Here is a 20,123-nt window from a genome sequence, read left to right on the forward strand (position 1 = left end):
TGTAGCATGTAATATTTAATAATTTGTATCAAGCAGCACAGCTCTTGGCAAAGTTGAATTCTCTAGGTGAAATTTAGAAGATGTACTTCAAAGATGGGGTTATCATTTAATAAAGTCCCGTGACAAACTAATCTCTGTCTTATGATTTTATGTAGCCTATTTAAAGGTGGACCTCACTATCCTATATTTAGGCCAAATGGTAAATAACATAAGTAATTGTTCAAGAAGAGAAAAAATATCAGACATGGTAAAAGGTTAGTTATTCTGCTCAGAACAATCACAGGTCACCAATGCTGGAACCTTCCAAGCTGTTTACTGCTGGATACAGAGCAGGATTTATCAAATGGTCAGGCAGTTGTACTCAAATGCTGAGGGAAAAGCAGATATCCATGACGTGTTTAAATAATAAGATTCTGAGGCTTATCCGCCTGAATTCGTATTGTTTGGAATTGGAGTACATACAGTACATTTTAATTAGACCTGTCAGCTTAAAATAAAAGCTATAATAATATATTCATACCTACATACAGTAATCTTTTTGATTATTTTAGGACATTCCACAACCGTTTGTAGAGTTCTGCAGACCTCTATGACAAATTAATAAAAAACATCCTATTTGACGCCTGTAAATAGGAGTGAATAAATGAAAATGATGTTTGGGAATTTTTTAAAAAGCTGTCAGGTTGAGCTGTGCGTCACTGTTTCTCTGTTTCTCCACGGACAGAGCCTGCCAAGGAGAGACAAAAGCCCAGGTCGAGATCCATATCCATCATGGGAGACTCTGAACCATAAACTGTGCTTTTCAAGATGGAAGTTCCTACGGTTTTCTACTAATATTACTCTGAGGGGGCCTCCAGGCCTGCCATGATAATGATTGGCTGAGACTAGTCAGCTGAGGCATGAAAGAGTTTTTTTTTTTTCCATGAGGCTGCAGTGGAGAAAACCAAGGCGAGTCTAAATAAGAAGGAATGAAGAACTGACAGCCAAAAAGGCAAAATTACGGATACCTATCTAGGCAGGCAAACAGACGCAACATGATTTCATGATCTGATGCAGCATGATTTCTGCAAAAGAAAAGTGATCGAACAAGCACGGGTATCAAGCGCAGCATTGTTCTCATAAAATTGAATTGCCTTATCAAAGATCTTCCTTTTTAAGGTGGGGACTGACACAAGTATTAAGCAAAGTGTCAATGCACCTGTACGTAAAGGTAGCAAATGAGAGGCAACCCACTTTATTCATTTTGGTTGCAAGAAGATTAATTTAAGAATTTCATTCGATTGGTAAGATCCCAGCAAGACAGCTGGCCTTTGTTGTATATCCTGAACTTTATCTCATTTTTTATCAGAATAAGTACAGAATTCATTCAAAAATACATACATAGCACATTATGTCTCAGTTACACACAAAACACAAGGAGCACAATAAAGTAGATGCAGATTAAACCCACAGAGAAATAAAAACATAGACTGTTTAAGATCTAAGAGAGGTGGCAGAGCGGATCTGACATGAGGCTGAAAAAGTTAACAATTTCACGACTGACAACTCATAGGTAATAAATGGATTTAGAATGACATAATTTGGGCATCAATTCAACCTATTTGGTGATAGCGAATGAAGGGGTTCCACATCTCTTTATATTCAAATTCTTGTTTTTTGAGGGACATGATTTTTCCAGTTTCAGGTTATCTACCATGAATGAGAGCCACTGAGAAAGGGATATTTTGCTTTTCTCTTTCCAGTTGAGTAAAATAGCCTAAATGTATATCCTAAAAGAACTAATCCTAACCAACAGTGAACATTGTCGTCCTCCCTTTCCTGTTTTCACTGCCAATCGTGAAGAAGTCCACTGAGATACATTTGTCAAAAATGAAATAACACAGAAACAACCTTTTGATTATCTCATACTTTGTAAGGAGAATTGCGCCAGACTTCCGAGTCTTTTCTGCTAGTCTGTGTTCGTCTTTCACACATTCAGCAATGATTCCGAGGGATTTAATAGAAAGTGCAAATGAAAATGACTTGCCAAACAAGGGAATCTGTAGACCTAAGAAGTGAGCTTAGGAGAAAGATCTAGAATGGAATGGAAATACCAGCCCACTGGAGGACATGTTTTCATGTTAGCTATGCAATGATGTGTAGCTAAAAAAACATACATTGTCTGTTTGGTTCGGAGGAATATGCATAAATTGAGGAATACAGTAGCCTTTAGATTTTTTCATACATCCAATGAACCAGGAACAAGAAGCATCATATAATAGAAAGATTTAAAGATTGGATAATGGATCCTGCAGAAAAAAATAAATGTACTGTCTTTAATACAGAGGCCAGAAAATAAAATGGCCACAGTTATTAATACTTTTATCATTTGTATGTAGTAATATCCTCTGGCATATATTACTCTCACGACATGCCTCTGTAGTTTGAGCACATGTGAGTGGTCTCGCAGCCTGTGGTGGACAAAAACACTGGTGTTCCCTTCCTGACAGGGCTGCACTATACCTTTACATTTCTCAGTACTGGACAGTTGAATGTGCTTGATCCAGCTTGTCGTTTTTTGTATTAATACGAATAATTTGTGGTGTGAATATATTTGACCCTTGAGTTTTCCAGAATTTAATTATAACAAATATTATTTTTCCCAGTTCGGTGCTATTATGATAACAGTATAACATTTTGTGGTGTTGCATCTCTTTCACGTTGTGAAGATTCAGCCATGGAAGTAAAATGTATTTTTTACTGCTTCATTTATTTATTTCTTTTATCCCTTATACTAAAAATAATTACAAGCAAATAAAACCCGATGCTTTACTTTTCTTTGATGCGTTTAGGTTTTATGCCAGTCGGAAGAATTGCAGCATGGTACATACTGTATAACTAAAACTCAGCTGTACTTGAAATTAATTCATCTCAGAGTCCAGCAGGCCATTGGTGATAAATGAGCTAACCCTTCCATTTTCCTTCCAGTTTTCCAGAGCAAAGTCTTTGTTATTGGATAAGCCATCCATCCATGGCGTCAGTGCAGGGCGGAGCGAAGCAAACTCCAGATTCCTCTTCCTACAGCAGTGTCTTAATTCTCGGGACCATCACAGCAGCCTCTGCCTTTGTGATCACGGTACTCATCGTGCTGCTGTGCATGGGATGCAAAAGGTAAACCCTTAAAACCAAATGCAAGCCAAGTGGTTGCAACTTAAAGCCACTTTTAAAGTTCACATTACTTCCAGACTCTCTGATCTTGGTGATTCCTTTAAATTCAGGAGGAAGTGATACAAAAATTTGATTGGACAAATAAAAGGAACGGATCACCTGCGGTATTTACTCCAGGTATCTTCTTTGGAGTCTTGGTGGCATCTTTTTACCTTTAAGGCAAGCAGTGAGACAAAAAACGTGGTTATTTCTGGGACAAGTATGCTGTTAATACATATTCTAGAAGTCTAAGTATTATATGGCCCCATTCCAGTTTCCCTCAGTTTTAGTTTATTCAGTTACAGAAATATTCAGACAAAGCCAGTGAAATGCGTAAGTAATTTTTTAAAGTGCGCAACATTCCACAAATCAAAGTTTTCTTTGTTGTTGTGTTCTGGGTGCTTGTTTACTCATTTAGTCATTGTATTGTCTTTAGAGCAAGATGACTACAATATACAGCAAGATTGCTTTTAAAGGATTAAAGAGGTACTTAGTCGGTAAGGTACAGACAATGTACTTTGAAATGGTAATGTCTTGGTTTACCACAAATTGCTTTTCCAGCAAACTGGCATATATACAGTACTGAAGCTAATTTCTTGTTCAGATAGCTACAGTGCGTCTCTCTTTTGCTGCCTGAGACATGAAGCATGTAATGTATTAGTTAGAAAAAGATCAAATTACACTCAGAGGAGAATTTATATGTTAATTATGATAGCCAGTTTCTTCATTTGCCAAAGAAAAAGGCTTTTACAGTACAAAAGGAAGCTCAGTTGTAGGAATTGAGACCCAATCCGACATTTTTTTGTGGTCATGTTGTCGGGGATAGAATAGAGTTTTTTGTGAACCACACAAAAGTTACTTCAATTTGTTCCATATTTTTGCCTCTAACCCTTTTTTGTATATTCAGTTTTTGTAAGAAATTAATTTTAACATTACTGTATCCACTGCCAAGAGCACTTTGAGGAAATGTAGTAATATAGTATTAAACGCCAATTATTATATATAAAAGGAAATGAAGGAGAGTAAGTAATTTAATTTACATCAGAACAATTTTTTTTTGCACTCTGCAAATCAGAATGTTCAATAATCAGTCTTTTAGGGTAACTTTCTTTGTTAGTAAAAAAGTTGAAATCATGTTTGTGCTTAATGTATGTAAGGACCAGCCATCATCTCAGTTGTGCTAATGATTATTTTAGCACCAGCATTAAACATGTTTTTTTGCCATTCATGAAGAGGTATGTTTGGCTCTTGTAATCATTTAATTTTTCACATTCTAAAACAATTAATGTTACCTTGTTTAGAAAGGAAATGTTTTCTAATACTGGTGAACTGAAAACTAAACTTAAAATTTAAACTCATTACTTAATCTAAAAACATGTATATTATTTCATTCTATTATGAAATTGTTGAAAAAGGAAAAGAATCAGAAATGTTTGACCTTGAATGTTGGTTTGAGTTCAAAAGCAAATCTTTTTGATTTGCTGTTTTAATCTGAGCATGCCTATGCATGCAGTGTAACAATCTAATTTCTTAGTGATGACCCTGATGTGGACAAGCATCTGTTTATAAAAAACGAAACATTCATTCAGGTCCATGATTCTCGTGGAAATTGACTATTACTGTATTAAGTTTTCTAAGATTCTAGTTGTTTTCATCATCCGTCTGTGGTTTGGGAGAACTGGAAAAGCAATGAAATCTATGTACAGAAGATGGTTGATCTTCATTTTTTACGATGTATTTCAACTTTGAAGCCCCCATAGCATTTAACAAGAAATATCTAGACTAAAATTACATTGGTTGACAGATATAACAAGTTTTTATTAAAACAGAATTCAAGAACCTATAGAACTGATGGGTGATCAGAAACATCAAGAAATTGGTTACTTTGTGTGTATTGACACCTCCAAAAATCTGTAAAAAGTTGTCTTTACCAGTTTTATAAGAGTATGTATATGTTCTTGTGCTTCTGGAAACTACATTAAATCACTCTGGATGTACTGTATCTGTATGAAATGTGGCATCTTCTGTAAAGAAAGGAGAAGTGCTTCATACTTAGTAGTGGAAGTATGTTGCCCTTATCTGTTGTTCTTTAGATGCCACAGTGATCTTTGCAGTAGGAAACTGTTGAGCAAAACATGCAAAACTAAAATGTAAAAGCATATTGGCTGCTGAAACCCATCAAAAGGAGGAATCTTTTCAAGTCTGTTTTGGAGCCTATCAAACATTTCCAGGCTGCAAAGTTATTAGTATGTCTAGTCTGTTTGCATGGGACTGGAGACAGCTGCCAACTGGCATTTTTGAAGCTTTGCTCAGAGTGCTTTCAAGCTCTGCTTCTTGGGGAAGAAAATTATGTCTCACTTGTCTACAGAGTGGGGAGTGGGTGTGAAACGTATGCTTGTTGAATGCTTCATAGTGGGGAAAAGTAATTGGTAATGTATCTTAGGACACAAGAATTATTCACACTTCAACAATACACTGTGCACATTACCATAGCCAGAAGTATTTTCAGTAGGATTGTTCCCTTTTGATGATGAGCAGCTTTCTGGTTCAAAATCTGTGCTGATCCACCCAAAAAAAATTCAAATGTTGCTTACAGATATTATATCTGACACTATTTTATTTGTGTTACATTACAGAAAAGGCGACTGATTATCGGATGGTAAATGTATTTGGCATCCTTGCAGCTCTGGATGGCTTAGATAAAATTGATTGATTTCTTCGTATAAATGCCCAACTCTTCCGTCTGCAGAGGCAATTCTTATATTATTTTTGCCTTCTTTTACTTCTGCTTTATTCGCAATCGTAGTATTAATCTGTGACAAGTCCTGTTCAGGAAGATCGATTAGGCTTGCAAGTAGATAAAGGAAATTGTGCAGTTAATGAATTTACAGTTTCCTTGGCTTTGAAATACTTTTTTTTATTTAAATCATAAGATCTATTATTTCCCTGCAGTCTTATTCTTAATTGCATTCCATCATGCAAAGACGGATTACTTCTGTTTTAGACAGAATTTTCGTAATTACATTAATTTGTGTTTGGATTTTATTTTCAGGAAGGAGAAACCAAAAAGGATCCAGGCAGATGGGGTAAAACTGATGGACATGGTGTGTAATTTGTAATTTGCTGTTGTTGTAAACTATGCCACCACTGAGCAATGAAAATAAGCAGGGATGTGAAAGCTGTCTGGTTAGTGAAATAGATTATGTTCATATTTTTTACCCTCGCAGGCAGCAAGATGTGCATCCTGTTGTTCATTCAGTTTTCTCAGTATAATGTTGCAGTTTTGTGTCATGGAAAAATACTCTGAATTTAAACGATTCTGCATTTTTCCCAAAAAATATAACAACATAAAAATTTTACAAATGTGTGGCAGCCGGTCAGCTCATTTGGGTTGCTAATTAATCCAAGGACCTCATCCAGCTGTTTTGTGGTAGGGTGTCTGCTATAATAGTATGGTTGGATGGATCTTTCAAAAACAGATTTTTCCCTGCTCTTTTTAAATGTCTTGTACTTTTTAAATCGTCCTGAAATAAGGTGTAAGACCACTATGAATTTCCTAAAAATAAAAACAAGTTGCTCTGTGGTATTGCACTGTTTTTATTTTTGTATTTCTCTTGAATGAAGTTTATTTGTTTTAATTTCATGGTGCATCTGAGTATTTGATAATACTGTATCCTTAGCTATACTGAGTTCTGTGGACATTTCAATACTTTGTCAGTAATACATACTCACTAGTAATACTCTAAATAGAGTTTCAAAGTTTTCTTGTTCCTGTTGGCTCTGTTTTCTGTGTAACCAAAAACAGTGAATAAACTAACTGGCTCTTGTTTTACAGAATTCACTGAGGCAAACAAAGCTGCGCTCCATTAGCAAGTCTGACACAAGGCTTCATGATATAAACAAACTAGACTACAATGCAAGAAGTAAGTGTGGGAGCTCTGATCTAGCTTGCTAACTATTAATGATAAATTATTTAGTGTTCAGAACTCTGGAAGCTCTTCATTAGAAATTAAGTTGTGTACGTACTGTAGCTTGAGATTCATGGACACTGTTTTTCTGTCAGTACACTGGGCTTTATTTTTGGAATTGCAACAATGCACTCTCAAGATAAATCCTGTTTTCTGAAGAGCTAGCTTATTCTGAACTAAATACCAAAATCCAAGAATTCATCACGTACAGTTTCCTCAAACGTACTATTTTCCAGATTAATCTTTTCTGTGCAACATAGGTATCATTAAATTCACAGCTCATTTCCATGTGTATTCTATTACATCTGTGTAAAATTAGTGTACAACTGTCCGAGAATATATTGTTATATTATCCTTTATAGAAAAAAGGGTGTCTGTTGTAATATTTTTTCTCCCTTTCGAATTACCCAGTTCAGACTGTAGTGAAGAACACAAAAGCATGAGGTCTTATTATCTCCAGCGGGACTTTTATTTGAATGCATATCTTTTTTTTTTGCTCCTTGTAGAAGCATCGAAAAATCGTCCAGCCAGCATGGATCTCCTGTACCTTCCCAACCGCAGGTCTGACTTGGACTTGCGATGCCCTCAAAGCAGACAGCTCCCGAAAATTCCTCTCGGTTCCGGGGCGGAAAGGGAGCACACCTATTCTGAGGTGAGGCCCCGCGCCCCAGAAGATGCTCTTTATGAAAGCGTTGGGGGCAAGAATGAGGCTGAGACAGCAGGCAGCGCTACACTAGTTCAGCCGAAACCACAAAACCCGGCCCAGTCCAATGGGAACGGCATCACAGCCCCCACAAATACCCAAGCCTCGGACGCTGTAACGGCTGAGTACGCCTGCATCCGCAAGGTCAGGAAGAACGACAAGACCCCTCTCCAGCTGAAGCAGCCTGAAAATGGCACAGGTTCGAGAGAGCCAGAAACCATCCGCTCTAACACAGAGCTACACCCTACACACCGCAAACAGGATCTGCCAAGAAAACCCATTGATGAGTTCCATTTGCTTTCTTTTCCCAAGGTAAGGCTGATGCTGTACTGGTCGTGAGTCTTAAATTAAAATAAAGAACTTTCACCAGGCTTTATTTATAGCCCTTATATATTTATATTCAGAACAACAGAGAGGCAGCTAACAATAACAAAGATTCCTGGCTTTGAATCATAAGGCCTGTTTCTCTGGGTAGATTTTACAAAGGGAGATCAAGACATTTAAAAATAATTTGTGAAGTTCCTTCAGGGTAGAGCACTTTGAAGTCTTGATGAGTTTCCTGTTTCCAAACATGCCATCTGATCCTTGATTCGATCAGACCATTCCGAAATGTACTGTTTGCATGGCAACGACGCTAGGCTTTGTGGCACGAAGGTTTTTTTTTGGGTGAACTTGCAGAATGATTTCCATAATTCTGATGCAATTGATGGAAACCAGCAGACAAAACATGTGACTCGCAAATCCTAATCCATGAACACTGAAGCTAACTGCTTGAACACTGAAGCAATTAACACTTCGGGATTTCATAAAGACAGTCTGAAAAGATGAAGACAACATAAAATAGAAATAGAACACATTAATGGCAGATATTCTATTTTTACATATTGCAAATAAAGCTTTTCCTTAAATGGTTTTGCTTTCGAGGCCATACATAGTCAAAAGAAGTATTTGTGAGAGCTTTAGCTTTGATTAACTGGGCACCAGTGATTTAATATGCATGTCAGATTTATTTCCGTCCACCAGAGGGCACTAACTAGTCCAAATGCTGAGTTCGGTGAAATGTAACAAAGGCTGCAATTCTGCAAACAGCGGTTTGGTTTACTTCCATCAGTGTTTCCTGTTCCTCCTACTTATTTTCTTTTTATGTGCTAGACCTTTCAGTATTTCATACAGTTTCAAATATTTCTGTTCATTTACTGTGCGACCCATATAGGCTGAATCTCCTTCTGTTTATAATCTTATGGTTCCTAGGGTTTATAATCATGTCTAAAGTGGATGTATAAATTAATACAAAATTTGTACAGTTTTGCAATAGAATAGTTCACTTCCAAATTGGATCCCTGATGTACTCTTACCGTAATCACCTCCACACAGTCTTCAATCTTGACTTAGACCTTGGCCTGATCTTTGCACGTGTAACTAAGCAGTGATCCTTAGGTGACTGAACATTTCCCTGCTTCGCCACTAGTCTGTGGAACACTCATCCAAAGGGCATAAGTGTTAGTGACAAAGTGACTCTATTGTATTCAGATAAAAACAATTTTAGACGCTGGCTCTTGGAGCTTGATCAGCTGTTGATGTTTATTGTTGTTTTAAGTAAATGGGTTTTAGTGCTTTAGTTACATTTTTATCTGCTTCGATCTTATGAAGGGTTTGGGGGTGTTTTCATGTGAAAGTGCTGTAGAAAATGATAGCTGTAATCATCATCATTATTATTATTCATTTGGAGTTTTCAAAGCAATGCTTTCCTCTATTTTCCTGGTTATGTATTTGATTTGTGTACGTGTAGATTGTGAGTCTGTGGAAATTATAAACAATAAAAACTTAATATTCAATGAGGAAAATCTTAAAACTAACCATAGGGCAGGTTAACAGACGGCTCTGAAGCTTGTGAGCTTCTACAAATAAGACGTCTGTCTGCTACCTTTGTTCATGCACCTGCCTCACCTTTCTTCTTGATCTAAGTGTAAACCTGGCCTGGTTCCCAGTTCTACCTCTTTTTTTTTTCCATGGTGCAGCTAACAGCATTTCTCTCAGGTTACGCGAGCTTCCGCTGGATTAACAGATGCCGGTCTGTCATGTGTACAGTGCATGCGGCCACCGCATACAGTTCTTGCTGAATTCACTGCCGTGCCGGCACACTAGACATCATTATGTAAGAACTTGGTATATGGCCACGGTGTATGTTTTGTATTAAAACCAGTGTGGAAAAGCAGAACCAAGCTGGTGGTAAGAGGGGGGGGGTAGGTAATTTGGGGGTGAGAAGTGTCAGGTAGGTGTGTAACACATACAGCAGTTACTTTAAGCTTCACTCATAGTGATGTGTTTAGCAAAGGAAAAACACCCCAGAACACCCAGAAATAGACAAAAACAAATATATTTTTTATACATTATTGAGATAAGGGTATATATATGGTGTTGAAATAACATTGCTAAACCAGTTGTAAAGTGTTGCTAAACAGTGATTTACATTTCGTCCTGAAAGGTATATAAATGCCCCCAGTGTTTTTAGCTGGACACCACTTCTCAAAGCCGATCCAAGTTGCAAGCACTTGTAAGAGGTCCGTCCCGAGTTATGAATTGATGCACTTTTCTGGTGGTGTTTGCTCTAAGGAAAGGCTTTAAATCGCTGATTGTACTTCTGTCAATTTAAAATTGTCAACACATATGAAATATCTGAATGGGGATGCAATCCAATATGCAGCTAGCACATGATTGTCATTGAATTTGTTTGATCACAATGCCACAGTGTTCTTAGTAAGATATACAATTATGCATTCTCCTCTAGGGTGTACTTATAGAAAATGCACATGTTTGATTAAAAGCAGGACTTATCTCTGAGACTTTAGTGTTTATGGCACAGTCATTAAAACAAAAGGATTAGCACATGTCTTGCAGAAGGTTTACTGCCTTATTCTATTAGCATAAAACTAAAACACCTGGCATAGTATCATTGGAAAAAGTTTGTAAAAAGAGTCAATTCTGTTTTTTGCCGATATTTAGCTGTCATGCTTTCAAATGAATGACTTCCATAATAAAAAGAAAGCTTTTTAAACAGATGACTCAACAGGCTCTTGTTCTGTAAAGAAGATGACAGAATTTTCCTGCACTACATTTTCTTTGGCAAACATTAGTTTTTTTTGTCGCCGTTTTGTACTTAGGTTACATCTGTTGGTGTGCTACTCTGCAGAAAGTCACAGGCCAGGAAAATGCAGTTAATTAAAGACTTGTAATTACCACCTCATCATGATTTAAATTAGTAACCTACAGTACAGTACTCAAAATATGCAAGATGTTTGAAAAGACAATCATAACTAAAACTAAAGACAAAGAAGGATTTCATACTCTGTCTCAATTCTAGCTGCCCAAAACTTGATAATACATTATTGGCATGTGTTCTATAATACATTCACCACAGAGAAAGCAAACATTATTTAACAACAAGTCTATTTATATATTTTGATCCTTGTTGTAAAAGGGACTGACACCTGTGTGATTCTTTGTGTGACTTTCAGGAGACTGTATTCATGGGCAATGGTGAACAGTACATATGGAAGCCCCCTGAAGAAGGTGAAATCTCCATGCTCCAGTCAAGACCAAGTGCGCCACCAAGCGTCCCACATGGAGACAACAATCAAGGACAGCTGACCGCTGTGGAGGTCAGTGCTGATTCTGGAAAGGGAATGTGGAAATGTGCTGTAATAGAAACATGGGTGACAGCAGATAAGAGACGAGGTTGAATAGAGTCAAATGTTTGTCAAAATATTATCAGTCATTCCTGAGGCCAGCTCAAGTAAAATCATGTTCTAAAAGTTAAATAACAATGTGCCCCAACTGGTCAGGGAATACTAAGAAAGGTCATGTGAGTTACTGACTTTTCCATGAACAATTTTGTGGCAGAGAAAGAGCAGTAACTCAAAAGAGAAGTGTTTATTGAAAACAATATCAGACAAGATCCAGAATTACACAAACTAATATTAACAAGTGCTATTTACAAATGGAGGGAGGCTCAACAGGTTATATCCAACTTCCAACTCTAGGTAAATAACACTGGCATCTAATATACTCAGATATGGACATAAATTGTAATTAAGGTAATAAATACTGCTTTTACAAAATAGCTTATCTTCCACAGTTGAGCCTCCAAACTGATGCTAAAAATAAGGAACAATAAAGCATCTAAATAATCAAGAGTGGAAAACTCTGCTGAAGAGATTTTAAAAAGAATTTGGAATATTTGCAAATATTATGAAAATACAGCATTCCCCGAGTGTGGTATGAGTCCCTTCAGTGTCCAAAACCTGATATCTATCGACTTTTCAGGGAGGAATTCAGTGATGAAGATACAGTAGGTTAGAAAGCTGTAAATTGCTCTATTTTCTCTTCAGTTTGGACCTCCCTGTTGTAAGAATGGCAAGTGGTCAAATAGGCTGTTGGTCATCTTCTGGAAATTCATGCCTCATAAATTGTAGAGCCATCTGGCCTTCACTCATTTCGGCTCTGCTTAACTGATTAAATAAATACTTGAGCCAGTCCCAGCAGTCAATGGCTGTCTAAAAAGAGGGATAAAAAAATATCCAGCCTGTTTATTCATAGTAAATAGCACCCAATAGTAACATACTGTAGCTGTCAGGAGCAAGCGTCTGGCCAGGGAACACTTCTGCTTTTCTCTCTCTGCTGTTCCAATCCCAAAGCAGCAACAGCAATGTGACATTTACTACATTTCAATCAAATGCAGTATAATGCTTTCAATGCTCAAATTGGTTTACAATATTTGAATCATTACTGTAAGGGAAACTATTGAGAGATTACCCAAGCTAAGGCGGTCTACCATTAGAATAAACAGAAAGTGAAATGCTAAGGAAGGATATTGAGGTAATCAAATGTTTCCAAGAATTTTGGAAGTACCTCCCAGACTCCAATTTAACAGCCATTCCCTTTCCTGAGGAATTGAGCGATCCATATCCAGAACACAATAAGGAGGCTAATAATAATAATGAGAATGCATAATGTGTATTGAATGCACTACTAATGCTTAAAAGTGTCAACTGTGCTTGAAAATAAAGCATTTATTTGAGTAAAATATTAATTTGTTAGGTTATGTAAAATATTAATATATTATGTTGAACATTGCTACACATGTTGATCTGCTTAAATTCTGGCAAATAGTTTTGAAACACAATAATTCATAAAAAAACATATGTAAGGAATATAATTCTGCTTTTAATATATGTAAAATCGTACTTGAATGCTTAGATTATGTTTAAAATAGAGGAGTTTATATTTATTTTCTGCTGAATATTCAATTTTATTATGGTAGTTTTTAATATCACACAAGAAGCACAACCTTTTTAATTTCCTAAAGATTTTTTTTATCTGGATACCATCCAAACAAAATGAGTATTGTAGCATGACTCCTAGTATAAATGCTGGTCTTTCTCCACCATAGCTTGAGTCTGTTTCATTTTAAATTCATGCCCTTCTTCCTTGCACAAATGCACAATTATAATTCTAGCAGGGTGCTCTTAATGTCTGTAATTACCTGCATGTTACACCTGCAGTTAATATGTGCAGTGCCCTCTAATTAGTTGCTATGCCTTTATTTAGGATCTTAAAATTCTGTTTGAAGTAAACACAGTGGCACTTTCATCAAATGGACATACATTTAATTTTTCACAGAAGAAGGAATCAATTCTGAAAGAGCACCATGTGAAGTTTGCATTATTTGTATTTAATGGTTATCCTTGGTGAACAGTATTTAGTTTCTATGAAATATTAAATCACCAGCAGCTGCAACATATTGATTTTTATATCAACAGTATACTGACTCAGAGTAGCCGCACAGAGACATGCCATCATCATGTTTAAACATTGTCCACAGTTACACTGCAGTCCATCCCATTACTTAATTGAAAAGAATAATGTTTTCAACAACAAACTGTATGGAATGCCACATAACCTGTTAAAAGAATCTTATCTCAGAGGTTTCGTATTTTTTATCTCACAATCAGATCATTTTGGAGCAGAGCACATTACCTTTTTTGTTAGCTCATTCTAGACTGCTCAATATGTCAGGTTGAAAACCAATTTTGTCACCTTTTAAGCACAAAATCTACTTTTGAAAGTGTGAAAATAAGAGACAGACATTTCTTCCTGTGTGTTACTTAAGTAAAAAATATAGGGCACTTTTTATGTACTCAAGGTGGTAAGCTATGTATCACCTGTAACGTTTTCTTTACCTTTAGTAATTGCCTTGGACTCAGATATTAGTTGATAAACAAGTCATATAATTGTATCAAATTATATGATATCATAAATCTGGAAAACTGTAAGAAACACATGACCAATTATAACATTATATTTATATATGGCTAGAACAATACAGGTCTTTTGTAACAAACAATAAACCCAACGCATTTGGAGCCTGGTCTCTTCAATGCTTTTTTTTGTGCTGTTTTAAGAAATTAGGAAGTGATTGATTTTACCTAGAAAAACAGCCCAGTAGGATTTGCCTAGAAACATTTCCATGCCCTCTTAAAATCCCTGTGTAACCACGGAAGGAAAACTTTTGGGGGAGACAGTCATTCTCCAGCTAGAACACACTGGACAGTAAAGACAGCACTTAAATTTGTTTTTATGTTCCTGTGGTAAGTCAGTCCACCAAAAATATGTATCATCTTTCGTGTTTACCATTTGTTCAGCACTATGCCAGCCACTACGCTGTACTAACAAAGACTAAAAACAAAGCACTGCCCGTTAGTCTTAATGGCAATGACAATGAAATGCAATGATACTCGTATTGAAAAGCACCCCTCAGTAAAATGTCTTTTTTTAAATTTCCAGTTATTATGATTTCTTATTTTTGGAAACATGCACCATGAAACAGAGGCTCTCAATCAACTCTTAAGTTTATAGACATATGGCAAAATCTCAGGAATCTCTTTTGAGTGACCATCAGTAGATAACTGGCTATCTGGGCACACGTGGCCAGGGCATGAGCTCTTCACCCCACTGCCCTCAGGCAAGAGATATAAGAGCATACGGACACTTACCACTAGATTCTTCAATAGCTTCTATCCACAAGCAGTGAGACTGGCGAACACATTTAGCCATCCCCCTCGGACCACACCTACACCATCACCATCTACCTCATTGTAATTTATTTATTGTACGTCTCCAGTCATTGTTTACACGTCTGTATTGTTTACATTCAAACTGTCTGCATGTTTACTTGCACATTGTCTATTGTTTGTTTGTACATTGTCTTGATGCACTGTTTGCACTTTGTTTTGTTTTTTTTACACTTGTTTTACAATCGAGAGACTTTCTGTAAGTAAGAATTCCATTGTACCAGCACCGGTTACATATGGCAATAAAGTTCAAGTCAAGTCAAGTCAAGTGCTCTTCTGCTTTGAGAATCAATGTTCTCAGCTATGGGGAGTGATACTGAATAGTTATAGGACTATAGCTGGCCAGACCATAGGGTCTAACTTGTACTCAGATTGAGCCTCCTGTATTTTGCACATCCATGTGTACCTCCACAATGAAGTATTTTTTTGCATTATACTGCATATCATAAAAAGCCAGAGATATGAAAAGAGATAGTTCAGGTGGGGACCTGCGTCAGCATGCGAAGGCTGCAAAGGAACAAGTAATAGGTTTATTCCATGCTGAAAAGAGAAGAAAGAAAACACAGCGTTTCGACCGTGGAGCCTTCTTCAGGTGTGAGAAGGACAGGGCAGTAAGCGAAGGTAATGTAGCAGGAGAACAAAAGCTGGGAGAGAGGAGGAGCGAGGGGCGGGAGCAGGGGACAGACAGAGTGGCCAATCAGGAGGTGTGAAGTCAGGACAGGTGAAGAGAGGTGTGAAATAAAACCTTCAGTGAATAGAGAGAATTTAGAAGAAAAGTAGTCTGTCGTTAAGAGAAGGGGGAAGGTGTGATCCTACTGTAGCTGCAGGATAATTTTGGTGTCTGTAGTCTTTCTGATGTATGAGTTCGGAAAACCGTCTTTGAGGACACAGACGGAGAGATTGAGTGGTCACCACCATTAGAGGTGAAATGAGAAACAATGGGCTTGGAGAGATCTTTAATCTTCACAGCCCTAACATGTTCTTTGGAAAAAAAAGAGATACAGTATAAGAAAATGTAACTGGCAAGTCCAAAAGTCTGGATTATAACAAAAATACTACTAATGGTTAAATTCATATTGAATATTTGGTTACTTGTTTTTGAAAACTCGTTTCCAAACAACATGTAATGGTTAGGTCATAGTTGAAATCACTGTGCACATCCAGAGTGTAACCACCATTGAAAGTTACTTTTAAACTCCCTTCTGCAAGGGCTCAGGGTAGCATTCTGTGATGAATAAAGTCTGGATAATAATGACTCATTTAATTCAAAGCCTGGAAACAGTATTACCTATTGATGGATTTGTGGGGTATCTTAATAGGAATGCCTGCTGTGCATGAAAAGCTGAATTTCTTTGACTTGAACTAGACTTCCCTTGGCAGAAGTGCCAATCGTCTTTTGCTGAGGACACAGCCAGTCTGATCCTGGGGAGTAAACTTGGAATTTAAACTTTTCTGTTTGTTCTGCAGAGATAGGATATCAAGCCAGATATAAAACTGCAGCTGGATCTGCTGACTATGGTGGCTATTTTCAACTGCAATGCTCACATGAAATTGCAACATTCTTGCTAATAAGTGATATCCAAAAGAATGATGTTTTAATTATTTTCCACTCCGTAAGACAGGGAGGAGAACTGGGAAGTTTTAGAGTTTTAAACAGGTCAGGACATTTCTGTACTTCTGGTTTTGTTGGGATTTTAAAAGATGCTGATAATGCAGTGAAATCCTATAAATGAAGTGACGTATATTGGCAAAATAAAGTTGAGAAAAAGTGAAATTATTTTGAAATGTAAAAAAATCCCTTAAACGTTCCAGGGAGGGGTCTTATTTTGTTCGAACAAATGTCAAAGGAAAACCAATGGACTGAAATATCTGTGGTTTCCTTGGGTGGATAAGCCCATTGGCAAATAAAATTATATTCTGAAATGCTGGTTTTCAGTCTAGAGAAAACAAACAAAATAGTCTCAAAACGGACAGCAATTTTTAACTGATTAAATATATGACTATCACAGCTCTGGGTTTAAGGGGGTAATTATTTGCTAGCTTGTCATCAGTAAATAACTGAATTATGCTGTCCATAAAGGTATTTTATTTTACTAGGAGCTTAAGTTATATCTGGGTTAAAACAGATCTCAGAAGATCTGTTTGAAATGTACTGTACATGGTTACCAGAAAAATAATACTTTAACTCAGTACCCAGCTGTCAGGCCTGAACTGGTGAACAGAAGCCCACCTTAACACCACACTGAAAAGGGCACACCAGTATGGGAAAATAGCCCACTGAATTAACAGCATGAAAAAAGAAAAGCACCTCCCCATAGGCATAAGGGTAAGGGCTACATTATTAATGGAAGCGCTTAATTAACAGTATAATGAGTATATTAAATTACATTGTGGAGGGCTATATTCCAATGGGCCTTGTTTCAGTGGTTTATATTCTATATTCCTACACTCTCCTGAGTACTTTATCTTGCATGGTACTTCAACATTTTCCTGTTGAACTTTTGATGTACAGTATTCTCGTTGCATAGATGCATTATTTTATTAAAACAAAATACAGCCACTCATAAAAAGGTCTAAAGTGACCTGACCTTTTTCTTCTGGCTTGCTTTGAGATATAGTAAATATTGAAAAGCAGAAATAAGATGCTGGGAGGTTTTCATTTAGCTATTAACCCTTTAGGTTTGGCTCAAGTATATTTTGTGTTTTCAAAGCCCTTTTCGGCAGAAGACAAGTTCGGTATTTTTTCAGAGCTTTTAATCAGTCGGTTCTTGCATTAATATTTGTACTCCAATAGCCTCTCATTTATTACTAAATATAATAAAATGCTTTCTACATTGGAAAAGACTACTGACTGTCTAATGCTTCCTACAGTCATTGTGTGCTTGTATGCTTTATGTGAGCATTCTGACTATTGAATTTTTTTAGGGATGTTATGCTGGTTATTTTCCAGTTTACAGTAAAACTTTTATAGATGGAGACCGTTGACAAATGGGCAAGGAATCAAATATAAAAAAACAAAACAAATTTCACAACAGCTGCACTGGAGTTTCGAAACACATCATCTTGTGATTTCCTCCTTTGCAAAGCCACTGGAGCAAAAAATAAATCTTGCATTTTTTTAAAGCCTAATTAAAACTATATTGCAGATAGGATTTAAATTGCTAAATACAGAAGCCATTTTAATTTAATAGAACAGGAGGACTGTCCAGATAAAAACCAAGCATTCGTAACGCCCAACCCGAGACAAAAAGTGCTTTGCTTGCATTTGCCTTCCCCCCTACCAGTTTTCAGGTTTACATTGCAACATATTTTACTTACACAAACAGTTTTGTAAATATTAGAAACATTATTTATAAATAATTAAATCAGCAAAAAGTCTTCCCTAGCCTCAATGCTCTACAACTAAACCAGGGATGTGTTCAAGTCAGCAGACATCAGTTCGGTGCCACCATTCCTAGGTATTGGTCTGGGGAGGAGCCACTGGTATGCTCATGCATTGTTAAAGCACAGGAAATTATGCTTTCCATAAAGACCATCATTGAGAACTGGTATTTCAGTTAGCATTTAAACCTGTGTTAAAATGGATCTAAAACTCAATAGTTAAAAATAGTATTGGACTATATATTGTTCCCAACAATAAATGCCTTAATAATGTTTAATCATAGTTTAGCCACTCAGGTGTACTCTGAAGTGCACAACCACAAAAAAGATCAACCTTACCAACATCTTTTTATAGAATCCTGCACTTTTCAGTGAGTATTAATCCTTTTCTACCCAGCTGTGCCCAACTGTGTTAAGCCATGTGTACATCTGCGATATTACAGTGCCTATTATCCTGTTGGATTGCAACACTTATGGTACAAAGGCTGTTCAGCAGTTAACAAAATGAAATGCTGAACATTTTGCTGCTGGAACGCCGCCGTTGAAAATCAAAGAAAGGAATGGATGTACAACAAAACAGATTCATTCTCTTAGGGCTGAATCAATAAACAGGGTTTTACCGATAGCACTTAGTGGTTAGCCTTTGGATTACTACCTATTTGATACCAATCAATTGTAACAGAGTGAGTGTGCTGCCAGGTTAATAGTTTTCCCACTAGCAACTGAAAGAGTTTTAAAATGATTTATGAATCCATTTCAAATATTAACAGTGCTCGAAGAACAAAAGTGGGTTTTATGTCTGAATTGAAGGTACTGTATAGTACATGCTGCGTGCCTGAAGGGCAGACAACCAGAACCAGTGAATCTTCTTTCATAATCTTTGCTGCACAAACAATCTTAATAAATTGAACTTAACTTTAAAATTAAATGGCAATCTGGACATCAGATACAGAACACCTCAAGTGAAATCCAACAGTTTCCCAGTCTAGGTAAATTTTAACAGGCTTATCTGGAGATTACATAACACCGGCCACAATAACCAGAGGAGAGATTCAGATAAGCATGTTTGCAGTTGAGCTTGGTGCAATGATATAACAGTCGGGTGGAGCTTTGTGAAGCTGAATGAAGTGGGTCAGGTTTTTGCACTTAATGTAAATACAACCAGGGCTCATTGCAGCTCCTGGCTCCAGGGGGTTGAGAGTTGGTGGGGGGAGGAGGCAGGTTTGGCAGAGGTACAGCGCAAAAAAAGAAATTGGGAATCCAAACTCTCCAAGCTACTATGGAAAAATCAGCCACTTGGAAGGGAGGGCTTTCCGTAATCCATCTTGTCCCACTGCACTAATGTAAAAATGTAAAGAGGTGTTAGGAACAACTGTTTGATAAAGAGAGCCTGGATTGATTTTTTTAATCCTACCTGGCACTCCCTCTTCAGTTTATTTGTGCCTCAATGGGCCAGAATGATTTTTTGTTTCCACTTAATCTGTGATGCATCTGTAAGAGCTCCCTGGAAGGTTGAATTTTTCACAAGGGAGAGCTGATGTTGCATTGTGCTATATGCTCTGAAGCATAATAACAACAGATATTTTTTTATCAAATATATTTACAGCCACTGTCCAATCCATTAAGTTTGATTTTCTGCTCTAGTGCTTTGATGCATAAGTTTTCTCTTCAGATAAATGGCTCCTGGCAGCAGAAAATAAAGTGGTTGCTGATGATTTGAAGATATTATACTGGATTTTCCCTTAGCCTAGAGCA

At 37.0% G+C, this 20,123-nt stretch overlaps 1 protein-coding gene and 1 long non-coding RNA gene across 5 annotated transcripts in view; one reads left to right on the top strand and one right to left on the bottom strand.

Moving 5' to 3' along the window:
• LOC148648252 (uncharacterized) overlaps window positions 1-20,123 on the top strand; it is a 45,140-nt gene that overhangs the window by 20,658 nt on the left and 4,359 nt on the right. For 2 of the 4 annotated variants that reach the window (XM_088607601.1, XM_088607602.1), the window contains 4 exons: window positions 6,239-6,290; window positions 7,022-7,109; window positions 7,661-8,169; window positions 11,373-11,516. In XM_088607601.1, the coding sequence (XP_088463727.1) occupies window positions 6,282-6,290; window positions 7,022-7,109; window positions 7,661-8,169; window positions 11,373-11,516 (750 nt within the window). In that variant the 5' untranslated portion in view covers window positions 6,239-6,281. Of the gene's footprint in view, window positions 1-3,010; window positions 3,151-6,238; window positions 6,291-7,021; window positions 7,110-7,660; window positions 8,170-11,372; window positions 11,517-20,123 lie in introns of those variants that run through there. The other 2 variants (XM_088607600.1, XM_088607603.1) reach the window with 2 other exon arrangements.
• On the bottom strand, window positions 2,731-18,802 carry LOC148648253 (uncharacterized). The gene is made up of 3 exons (XR_015926648.1): window positions 18,708-18,802; window positions 3,307-3,359; window positions 2,731-3,130 (listed from the first exon to the last, which is right to left on the bottom strand). It is a non-coding gene; the product is annotated as an uncharacterized LOC148648253 (long non-coding RNA).

Source organism: Lepisosteus platostomus, chromosome 15, assembly GCF_059453375.1.
Source record: "Lepisosteus platostomus isolate fLepPlt1 chromosome 15, fLepPlt1.hap1, whole genome shotgun sequence".
Taxonomy (NCBI): Eukaryota; Metazoa; Chordata; class Actinopteri; order Semionotiformes; family Lepisosteidae; genus Lepisosteus; species Lepisosteus platostomus.